Source organism: Abramis brama, assembly GCF_963993115.1.
Source record: "Abramis brama genome assembly, chromosome: 14".
In the NCBI taxonomy this organism is placed as follows: Eukaryota; Metazoa; Chordata; class Actinopteri; order Cypriniformes; family Leuciscidae; genus Abramis; species Abramis brama.
In genome coordinates, this window is record NC_139976.1 from 1,776,978 (window position 1) to 1,789,111 (window position 12,134).

Here is a 12,134-nt window from a genome sequence, read left to right on the forward strand (position 1 = left end):
TGAATTTGAAAAATTTATGATTTTTTTTTTTTTTTTCATAATTTCACCAAAAGTTTTCAGGATTCCATAATAATCATAAGGCATGTAAGTAATTAAATTCATAGAAACAACAATTTATATAACAAAAAAAAAATTCTATGATTTTTTTAAATCAGAAATTCAGTGTTTTAAATTAAAAAAATTTGGTAAATCAAATGAAGGCATAAATTAATAAAAAAATCAAAAATTAAATAAATGTATACAGTAATGCGCGTTACATACGCGTTATACAGTAAATTCCGTTTTTTAATGACTGAATTCCACGATTCCGTCCGTTAGAATGTGTTTACTGCAGTCCTGACCTCTCTCTCTCTCTCTCTCTCTCTCTCTCTCTCTCTCTCTCTCTCTCTCTCCTGCAGTTATGGGGGCGGTCCTAACCACTCAGGTGGGATGGGCCTGCCTTCACAGACACGCCCCCCTTCAGACTTCAGCCAACCAGCTGCCGCCGCCGCCGCTGCTGCCGTTGCTGCTGCCGCCGCTACGGCGACTGCTACTGCCACGGCAACGGTTGCCGCCCTACAGGAGACGCAACATAAGGACATGAGTCAATACGGCCCGGTGAGGGAGCATCTATAATCCTGACGCAATTATTTCTAAGTGAAAAGTTCAGTTTGAACCAAGCGGCAACCTTCCTGTCTCTCTCTAAAAAACCAAGCGTGCCTCACAACTGCTGAAAAGTGAAGCCAAACCATCTCGATCGCCCCCCGATGGCTGGTCCCAGTATAGCTCATAAACCCCGCCCTCAATCAAATTACACTTCAAATAAAAATTTTCCAAAGATGTTTTCTGTCATTTTAGGTAGTTTTTATCACGCTTATTTAAGTTTAAGTGTTCATAAAATAAGTTTGATCTTAGTTCGTTATTTGATGCTATTAAAACGGGAATGTGATGTCATGATTGACAGCTGTGATTGACAGCCTCTCTAAACGAAGTAGTCACTGAGGCACCAACTGACTTTTTGGGGGATTTTCGGGAGGAGATTGGAGCTTCAACTTTAATTTCTACATGTCCATAACTGTTTATTTCACACAGTAAACTTTGTACTAACCGTTTCTGCGAGAGTGAGGACCTTGATATCGTGACTCCACTTCACGTTCGTGTGTGTGTGTGTGTGTGTGTCTGTGCGTGAGTGAGGGCGGGACCTTGATATCGCGACTCCACTTCACGTTTGTGTGTGTGCGTGCGTGTGTGTGCGTGTGCGTGTGTGTGTGTGAGTGAGGGCGGGACCTTGATATCGCGACTCCACTTCACGTTCACTAATACGCCGAATCAGGTCCCAAATCTGCGCAAGATGTCAGCTCCATATTAGGACTTTGGCAGCTTCACTTTTTATCATCAATGGAAGAGAGTGAAGGGACGTCGTCCATCTTTTTTTACAGTCTATGCTTGAAACCAACACGTAAGTGACTTAAACTGCAATTCATCGACTGGCCCCTAGAGACAGACTCCAAAATAGAGTCAATCCCATAGAACCCCATGTTAATATGCCCAATTTTACAGCAGAAAAAAACATGTTTACAGCCTGGTGCAAAAAATGGTTTTGGTCTATAAAGCTAATTTTGCCCTTCATGAAAACTGTGAGGGGGTGAATTTTTTTATAACTCATCCGTTTAAATTATATTAAGCCTTAAATTTCTGCATTATTAAGGGCCACTTAAGTGACAGGTGGATTGCCGCTAATGTCAATACTAGCCGCTTGCCTGCTGTCTGTTAGCGTCACGTCACCTCAGCTAATCCGCCTCTTTGCCCATTTTCGTTTATCCTAACACTACGGGTGATGTCACGGACACTACGCCTATATTTTTTTACAGTCTATGGTTTGAACAAAGTGTTTTGTTTGTTTGTCTTCTAGATGTGTTCCTCCTTTCAGATGGGACCAAACCAGGCTTACAGCACTCAGTTTGTGAATCAGCCCGGCCCCCGGGGGCCCCCTGGCACCATGAGCATGGGTCAGCCTCGGGCACAGATGGCACAGATGGGGTCATACGGGGGTCACACACAAAGGATGCCTCATCAGGGCTACGGGCCGCGGCCTATGCAGGGGGTGAAGAGACCGTATCCTGGAGAGGTGAGGAAACCTCATCTTAAGTCATGGACTGGTGTGAAATGAACATATTTGCCAGAGCTATTTTGTGGTGTTTTTACCTGTAGTACTCATGCAACTAAAATCTCTGTAAGCCAGAGTGTTCTTATATCTGTGTATGATTTGAATGAAAGTGTGTGTTTTACTCTAGGGGAGCTACGGGCAGCAGTACGCACCAAACGGGCAGTTCTCCTCTCCACAGGGGCAGTTCTCCTCTCCACCGGGGCAGTTCTCCTCTCCACAGGGGCAGTTCTCCTCTCCTCAGGGGCAGTTGTCCTCTCCACAGGGGCAGTTGTCCTCTCCACAGGGGCAGTTCTCCTCTCCTCAGGGGCAGTTCTCCTCTCCTCAGGGGCAGTTGTCCTCTCCTCAGGGGCAGTTCCCGAACCCCGTGGCCAGCAGAAGCCTCTCCTCGTCCCATTACCCCGCGCAGAGGACGCCAGCACAGTACCAGACCGGCAGCGTGGGACACTTATACAAGGTAACTAACATTATACTGCCTTCTAAGACAACTTATTTTAATTAAAAAAAAAAAAACTTATTATAAAATAAATTAGTGGTGGAGAAAAAATCTATTCTGTTACAAATTGTGATTCTTCAGAAATTATTTTTAAAAAATTTGTGGTTGATACAATAAAAAGTAACTGTAATACTGGACTAAACACTGCTTGTTGGAGAGGAAAGGATACTGCTAGGCTCTAGTTCTACTTGTTAGCAGTATACACCCCTGGGTGTCGGTCAGGACACAAAGAATAAGGAGACTGGTGCTTCTTTCCAAAGTGTATTGAATATTAGTTTTATGGTCATATACTTTTAACACCAAAACGCCAATGAACATCCACATAACAGGCAGGAATATACTTCTAGGTGCAGTAATCTATAGCAGGGTTCACCAATCTCAGTCCTGGAGGGCCGCTGTCCCTGCAGAGTTTAGCTCCAACCAGCTCCAACACACCTGTTTGAAAGTTTCTAGTATGCCTAGTGAGACCTTGATTAGCTGGTTCAGGTCTGTTTAATTGGGGTTGGAGCTAAACTCTGCAGGACAGCGGCCCTCCAGGACCGAGATTGGTGAACCCTGATCTATAGTGATGCAGCAAACGATAACAATAATGCCTCCTACTGGAAGCATCGGGAATCACACACTAAAATAACTATCAAAATAAAAGTCCCACAATAGAAGTCTTCTTTCTCCGGGAGTCTTTTATACAGCCGCCCCCAAAGGTGCTAGACAACTTTGCTCCTACTAAAAGGCGACTTAACTTAAGGAAAGTTTACAGGACGGTTTCCGTCATCTGGCAGAGCTGGGAGGATCACCAGACGTGCTACTAGTCGAGTGTGAAATGAAATTGGATCATTTGAAGAGCAAGCTGTTTCTGTAAGTCAGGAGCCATTTCAGCAAAAGCTTCTCTGAGCTCTCTTTCACCTCCTTTGAAGTTTGTTCCCTAGTCTGACCACAGTTACGCGGGTGTCCCCCACCGTGCAACAAACCGCCTAAGGGCCATCAGGAAGGAATCAGCATTCATGGTACTGAGGAGGACCAAGTGCACCGCTTTAGTTGTTAGACACTTGAAGATTATCCCCCAGCGTTTCTCTGTGCGTCTCCCAATCTTAATAAGCATTGCCCCAAAGCAGTCTACTCCACATGAGTAAAAAGCAGGTTTGTGGAGACGGAGACGGGCAGAAGGCAAGTCTGCCATCTTCGGAATAGTTGGCTTTGCCCTCCAACACTGACAGTCTAGACACCCACGGATGATCTAATAATAACGGCGCATTTCGGAAAACACTCGTTTAGGTCCTGGGTGATGCAGCTTGCAATCATAATGCTTAATCAGTTGCTGGGTGACTGGATGATGAGCGTCCAATACAATGGGGTGTAAGGTAGATTCTTTAATGGACTCAGCTCTCCTTAATCGACCTCCCACTTGGATTAAACAATTTAATCGGTCCAGTTCAGGAGCTAAGGTAAGAAGGCGACTGTCTGAGGACACTGGTTTCCCAGTAACCAAACGCTGATAATCATTGGGGAAAGCAGGATTGGGTTTGATATTCTGCAGGATTGCTAGCTGAATCCACATAGTGCCAGGAACACTTCTCTGTCAGCTCTTAGATTTTGGCAACTCTATTGCCAACAAAGACTTTGTAGTGGCAGGATTCAGAGTTCAGCCAGGTAAGGACTGTCAACCAAGTGCCTGGTGGCCTCAGGGGTACACAGACTCTGAAGGCTGTTGTCCACATAAAAACATTTCTCCACTGAGAACCTGATGGACTCATCAGCCATGCTGTGCTCGATCACATGGTGCTGTAGAGCCTAAGTGGCACAGCATGGACTACATGTAGTGCCGAAGGGTAACACCTGCCATTCAAAGACTTTAGGAGGCTCATCCACTTTCAGATCACGACAAAGGATCCGCAGTAGGGGGCGATCTTCAGGAAGGAGGCGGACCTGATGGGACATTGCCTTGATGAATGCTCCCTAAATCTGATGAGTACACCTAGCAATGATGCTCCAAGGGTAGGACCAGGCAACAGATACTGGTTGAGACTTTGCCAATGATATTGGTGGGAACAGTTGAAAACAACACAGGATTTCCAATTATGACTGACAAGGTGGTTGGGTATATACCAACATTCGTCAGAGTCTCCTTAGTTACTTCCTGGACAGCTCCTGTCTGCATGAGCTTCTCCATCTCTGCACTATAGCTCTTTGCTTTCACTGGATCCTTTAGCAAACACTTCTCGATACTACGCAGATTTGGCATGACTGACTCCTTAAGGGCATGCAACCAAGGCATATCCTTCTGTCGTAGTAATGGCGTCCCTAGTCGAATAATTCCATTCACTTCTGTACGAATGGTCTTGGTTTGAAGTAACTTTAAAGCCTCCTGATCTTGTTTGGATCGAGTCACCTCTTTCTCATCCCTGTGTGGAACAGCTTCTATTTGCCAGAGTCTTTGGGCATTCTTAAAGAGCTCATCTTGTGGTGGAAGGACAGATGTCAGTCGGCATTGTTGGGAGGACGCAGGCCGCCTCATGAACGATGCTGGGCCCTGGAGGGTCCGTCCCAGGCAGGTATGGACAGCAGCAGGTCCACCTGGAGAAACTAATCTGATAGGCTCAATTGGTGCAATGAGATGTGGCTGATCTGACCCAATCAGAAGTAGAGGCTGAGCATCTTTCACCAGCAGGATGGGAAGACCACGTAAGTGTTTATACTGCAGTTGATCAATGGGATAAGACTGCCGTGACAGATTAAGGCGATCTGCAGTGAAGGCATTTCATCTTGTAACAGGTTTGAGGCTAATGGGTTGGGGATACTTGAAATTATATAGATGACCCATGAAGAACTTCAATGTCTTGTCGCACGGTGTGCAATGGGAGATCTTCAGGTGTACCCTGTATACCTAGGGCTTTGGCAGCAGTTGGGAGCAGGATGGTTCTCTCAGAGCTGTCATCCAGAAGCGCAAAGGTGTCTAAAGTACGGTCTTCATAATGAAAATGTACAGGTGCTACCTTGAGCATGACACGGGTCCCAACAACAGGTTTGTCCAGGTAAAATCTGTCTGGAGAGGAACTGGTAAGGCAACTCTTCTCAGCACTGACTGTATCCTCTTAGGAGGATCTAACATTTACATTGTGAAGAGGGCGAAGGTGTTTGCCTTGACACAGGTTACAGGGCTTCTTCAGGTCACACTGAGCAGCATGATGAGTCCTGGCACAGTGCCAACAACAATTATTACCTCGAATCCAGTCTTTGGCCTGGGCAGTGGTAAGTTTAGCAAATGGTTTGCATTGACTCAAATAATGCTCTGTACTATCATAGAAGGGACAGAACTGTTTTACTTCGACTGACTTGGTCGATGGAGTCATGCCCTTCTGAGGGGACAGGGAAGTTACATTTTGAGCCACTCCAACCCCATGAAGAATGGCTACAGTCTTTTTACTCTGTACAGGTCTAGAACCTCTGTCGGTCCTGAACTCCTCGGGAGGAAATCTCTACATCAAAGTCATGGCACCAGGCTTCATATTGAGAGATTATGTAAAGTAGGTACAGTTCCAGGTTGCCGAAACATGTGACGGCGGAACTCAGCTCACTGTTCAGAAGGAAGTTTGCTCAAAAGACGTGCGACATGTGACCCACAATTCAGTTCAATGTCACCGTCAGGTCCTAAAGTCTTCAACAAACCCACCTATGAAACCCACCTACATCAGGGGCTTCCAGGACACTGGCAATTTTCCTCAAAGCTACTTGGTGGGGCTGACCAAACTTCTCATGGAGGGCCACCATGGTGTCAGTAAATGGGGTAGGAGAGTTCAAAAAAGCATCGGCAATCAGCTTAGCTTCATCCAACTTTAAGTGGTCCATAAGTATTTGATATTTAAAGAGTTCAGTCCCATCTTGAGGAAGCAGATTCTCCAAAGCGATTCGAAGTCTGGCAAACTCGCTTGGATCTGGCCGGCTGAACTTGGGGGATAGTAGGGGTAGGCCCTCTATACACATACTCTGAGACTGAGGGGTGTGTTAAATGTGGCATGTTTGACCACAGGTGCTGGACGCCTCGACTGAGCTGGTATGGACCCAAGTCGGGGAGAAGAAACTGGAATTTGGGCACATAAGGGTTTCCGATAAGAGGTCTGTGCAGCGGAGGATAATAACACTCTGAGGTCTTCAGGTGTTGGAGGCGGTGGTAGCACGTCTGGATTTTGAGAGCAATACTGAGAATGGCGGTATGCTTGTGCAGGGTGAGCCTAGGAGACCCTTGAATAATTTGGTACCTCTGGTTGGTATGTACCTGTGTCAGGTTTCGTTAACTTTAGAGCAACCATACCTCTTCTCAGTTCTGACTTGGGCAAGGGCAGAAGCTCAGGCCACTCTTCATCATCAGCTGATGTGGCCAGCTCTGTCTGGTCTACACGACAGAAAGGACTGGATGGCAGTTGGGGTTCTGGTCGCACTGGAGGACGATCATGGCTTTTAGTTGTGCTGAGGTCTGCTCTAAGGATTTGGGCAACTTTGACCCATTCTTTGAACTCAGTACGAACTTCTTTCAACTCCATCAGGTCTGCACGAAAGGCTTGGTGTGATTGCAGAAGCTGTACGTTTTCTCTGTGAATGGCTTGGAGCTCATTATAGTATTCAGGCTTGGTGTAACGGTTCTGCTGGACTGAATATTAGTTTTATGGTCATGTACTAATACTTTTAACACCAAAACGCCAACGAACATCCAAATAACAGGCAGGGAGATACTTCTATGTGCGCAGCTGCCTTTCTCTTATTAATTTATATTGACGCAGCAAGCGATAACAGTGATGTTGTGTATTGAAGTACTTAAGCCGTTCCTTGTTCCGCATCTCAGGTCATTGTTTCAAGCTCTTTTTCATGTTCTGGATTTTGTATTTTCATGTTAGCAACGTACCAACGTGTCTTTCTCTCCATCTCTACTACAGGATTCCAGTAATAACTTCAACACGGGGACCTTTCATTACAACCAGTCCAGCATGAACGCGGTAAGTTGATCAGATGTTCAGTCAGAGGGAGGTTCAGATGTTTTTACCTGTAGTGACGTATGATATGTTGATGTGTTCGTAGCCTCCGCGGTCGATGGCTGGTTATCCTCACTCTCCGTTACCGGGAAACCCCACGCCCCCCGTGACTCCAGGAAATAGCATGCCACCGTATCTGTCACCAAACCAGGACATAAAGCCCCAGTTTCCTCCTGATATCAAACCCAACATAAACACACTGCCGCCCCCTCCAGGTATGAGCCTCTTCCTGTGATGCTTTATGTCTTGTTTTCCTATCACAAATATTATGTCCTGTAAGGTTCACTGCAAAAACTGATTTTCTTATGTGATGAAAATCATTTCCAAAAACGATGTTGACAGATGACAGATGTTTTGTTTTAAGTAGAAACTGACTTAATTTTTATACATATTTTTCAGAAAACAAGACTTAAGTATTTTCTTCTCCAGTAAATGTATCTTGATTTAAGAATGTTTAGATATTTGTACTAGAAAACAAGACCAACATTTTTGAAAATTTTGTTTTATCATTTAAGATTTTTTTTTTTTTGCAGTGTATATTACAAACAATAACATGATCATGTCAAAGTCTGTCATAATTTTCTAGATTATTTTTCCCACATAGCCACTGTAGTTTAATTTTGCTATAATGTTGCTATAAGCCCTAAATTTGTGAGTAATTCACAAATGAATAGGTTGTTATATTTAAAGTTTAGTTTCAGTAAATGTTTGAAATGGAAATTTTAAGTTATTTGAGAAGAGCTTTTAACATCAGTCTGGACAAATATTATACAATATGCAACATTCATGTTCAGTAATCATTAGCTTGTCATCTGCATCTTGTTTCCTAGGTAACCCTAACGAGGAGCTGCGCCTGATGTTCCCGGTTCGGGACGGTGTGGTTCTGGACTCGTTCAGACTCGAACACAACCTGGCCGTCAGTAATCACATCTTCCACCTGCGGCCCACCGTCCACCAGACGCTCATGTGGAGGTGAGACGACATCACACACACACACATTTCACATTTTTCTAAATTAATACAGTTAAAAAATTCATACAAGTTATGTTTGGGGGAAAATCAATGCAAAAGCTGTTAAATTGTCACCGTGATGAAAAGGCAATCTTAAAAATGTTGCGATTGATAAAATAAAAAGTAACTGTAGTACTGGACTAAACACAACTGTTTTAATTTATTATACTTTTTAAAATTATTTTATTATAATAATAAAATGAAAAATTATTTATTGTAGTTAATTCTAATAAATTGATGAAAAAATCATTTATACCATAAAAAGTAACTGTAATACTGGACTAAACACCAGTTTTTTAATTTATTATAATTGTTTGAATTATTTTATTATAATAATGAAATGAAAAATAATTTATTATAGTTAATTCTAATAAATTGATGATAAAATAATTGATACAATACAAAACCTGTACTGTTTTATTTATTCAAATTTTATTGTATAATAAAAGTAATAATTTATTACATTATTTATATATTTTATTAAAGTATATTTTATATTATTTTATTATTACAGCACTTTATAATTTTAACTTTATAATTAAAAAAAATTATAATTACATTTTTAAAGTGGTTAAGCTGAAATAAACATTCTGGTCATTTGAGAGTCAATATGTATAAAAGGCATAACAAATATTGTATTATCAAACTGAGAGGTCTATGGCAATTTATAAGGACTCTACTATCACATAAACGTATATATACCCACACACATGTATAAACATTCAAACACCCATACAAAGACATCATATTCACATCCGTGTGTGTGTGTGTGTGTGTCAGGTCTGATCTGGAGCTTCAGTTCAAGTGTTATCATCATGAAGACAGACAGATGCACACTAACTGGCCGGCGTCGGTGCAGGTCAGCGTCAACGCCACTCCTCTCACCATCGAACGGGGCGACAACAAGACTTCCCACAAAGCCCTGCACCTGAAGCACGTGTGTCAGCCGGGCCGCAACACCATCCAGATCACAGTGTCGGCCTGCTGTTGTGTGAGTTTACACACACACACTAGGGATGCACCGATATGAAAATTTTGTCCGATACCGATAATTCTTTATATTTAAAAGCCGATAACCGATATATATCGGCCGCTAAATCTAAATCCAGGTTTTTATATAATTTTTGAGAGCCTGATTACAAAAACAAAAGTCTCATCATTAAAATCCACGTCCCAAACATGATGTTCTCATTATCATTTTATGAAGCCGATAAGCCGAGTTGCGCTGGACCTATTGCATTGTATTTTCCCTTTTTGAAGTGATTCAAATCATATTTCAGGCAATTCATAACTATCATGTTGAACAGTGCGCATCTGAAGTGTCTCAGCTGAAGGAAAGAATACATTATTTTTCGTCTTTAAGGCGAGACACGGCAGGCAAAAACGTAGTGTTTTTTTCACTGGTCAGTTTTGAGATTTTTGGATAATTGTCTTGAATAACACGTCTTCTTTCAGACTTGTGGTGAAAAAAAGTCCGAAATACACATTTAGGTCTTTATTTTACTACACTTTGTCTGTTTGCGTCTGTAGATTTCTCATAATTCAACAAAAGTTGGCATTCTTAATCAACATGCTGCTCCACGATCTCTGTCTGCTCCTGTCATCACATGCACCGCTGGAAAGCTCTCTCTCTCCTGTACAATGCTGTCGGATCCAAATATGGTCATTTCCTTTTTATCAGCAACCAATCGTGAAAGTAAAAGGGCTGAATGCGCAATCTCATTGGCTGATATAAATCTTTAAAGGGGACCTATTATGCCCCTTTTCACAAGATGTAAAATAAGTCTCTGATGTCCCCAGAGTATGTATGTGAAGTTTTAGCTCAAAATACCCAACAGAATTTTATTTACAGCACGTTTAAATCATCATTTTTTGGGTCTGTGAAAAACGCACTGTTTTAGTGCTTCCCCTTTAATGCTAATGAGCTGCTGGTTCACGGCACAGGGGGCGGAGCCTAAGCAGCCGTGATCAGAGCCAGCACAGGGAAGATGATGATAATAAAACAGACAGTCACAGTAATGGTGTTCATTTCGACCATAAAAATGCCTACAGAGTCAGAGAATATATGCTGTATGGAGTTGGAACAGGTATAGTTTAGTTTAATTACGATTATAACCTATTTGGCATTGCTTGTATACACTATTAATGCAAGCCTGCTGTAGGTCTGACGATCTGAATTGTCTGAATGATGACACAAAATATACTGATGAGTTTAATAAAGTTTACTGTATGTCACACAAAAGATGAAGCATCAGTTTTTCTTCAGAAAATCACTGTTAGAGCTGAGTAAACAGTATAAGAAGTGCATAAATAACTTACATAAATTTCTGTAGAGTTGAGGGAGCATTTTCTTTGAAAACAAAATGAATCCACCTCGTCTTCAGTGGCTGGCAGATTTCAAGAGTAAATAGAGAGAGCTATGTGAATGAATACATCCAGCTACAACACCTTCAACGCTTGGGAGATGCTTCGACGCTTCTCGTGAGTGCATTGCTGCAGCAATGGCTGATGTGTAAACTCGCAGTGAACTCGATCAGGGCGGGTCTAAGTTATAACGGCGGTGTCAGTCAACACTCGGGGGCGGGGCCTGTGGCTTTAGTGATGTCACTAAAGCCACATTCTGAAAACAGGTCGTTTGGAGAGACTGCTTATGATTTATGGGGATTCAAAAAAAAGGAGTGAGTGGATTTTTATCACTGTAGGGTGGTTGTGTACACACACTGCCAACACACATTTATGTCCAAACACCATACAAAAGTGAATTTTGCATAATAGGTCCCCTTTAAAGCCTGTTTTCTCAAAATGACTTTTCTCTCATACTCCCAAGTCCGTAATCTCCACTTCAGTAGCACCTATATACACCAAACCTTCCAGTCTGGTACCTAGTTATATTATGAAGACATTTACAGAGGGATTTGTAAATATATTATTCCTAGCCTGATTTATATAACATTTTATTCCAAAAAACATGGCGAAAATCTTTTTTTCTAAGGCTTTTGACAGTATATTCTGATTTACAGGATAACAAAAGTAGATATCCATAAATCCCTCTGTAATTTTTTTCCCATCTAATATGTGAACACAATGAAAAAATAATTTTTAACCTGGCTTTATCCAATACTCAGATTTCATTTTTTAAAATATATGCAAATTAGCGCATATTTAATTAGATATTGCCTAATTTGCATATTTAAACATTAAATTACAGAAAACTTATAATACATTTTTTTTCTCATCTTAATGTAGGTAATCAACTGGGAAGGTTTCATGGTGATATCTGCTAGTTAAAAATTTTACCCTATTCACCTGTAGTGTCTCACCTTAATATATCGGCCAAATTTTATTATCGGGCCGATAACGATAACATTAAAAATGAACATATATTGGCCGATACCGATATGGTGGCCGGTATATCGTGCATCCCTAACACACACACACACACACACGTCCTGGAGTGCTCGTC

The 12,134-nt window shown here is 42.1% G+C and overlaps 1 protein-coding gene across 2 annotated transcripts in view; it reads left to right on the forward strand.

The window, feature by feature from the left end:
• The window catches only part of LOC311096097 (zinc finger MIZ domain-containing protein 1), a 56,143-nt gene that overhangs the window by 35,698 nt on the left and 8,311 nt on the right, over positions 1-12,134 (forward strand). The window contains exons 9-15 of one of the 2 annotated variants that reach the window (XM_084135061.1): positions 399-597; positions 1,892-2,107; positions 2,274-2,600; positions 7,565-7,624; positions 7,707-7,875; positions 8,491-8,632; positions 9,452-9,662. In XM_084135061.1, the coding sequence (XP_083991187.1) occupies positions 399-597; positions 1,892-2,107; positions 2,274-2,600; positions 7,565-7,624; positions 7,707-7,875; positions 8,491-8,632; positions 9,452-9,662 (1,324 nt within the window). The remainder of the gene's footprint in view (positions 1-398; positions 598-1,891; positions 2,108-2,273; positions 2,601-7,564; positions 7,625-7,706; positions 7,876-8,490; positions 8,633-9,451; positions 9,663-12,134) is intronic. The other variant, XM_084135062.1, reaches the window with a different exon arrangement.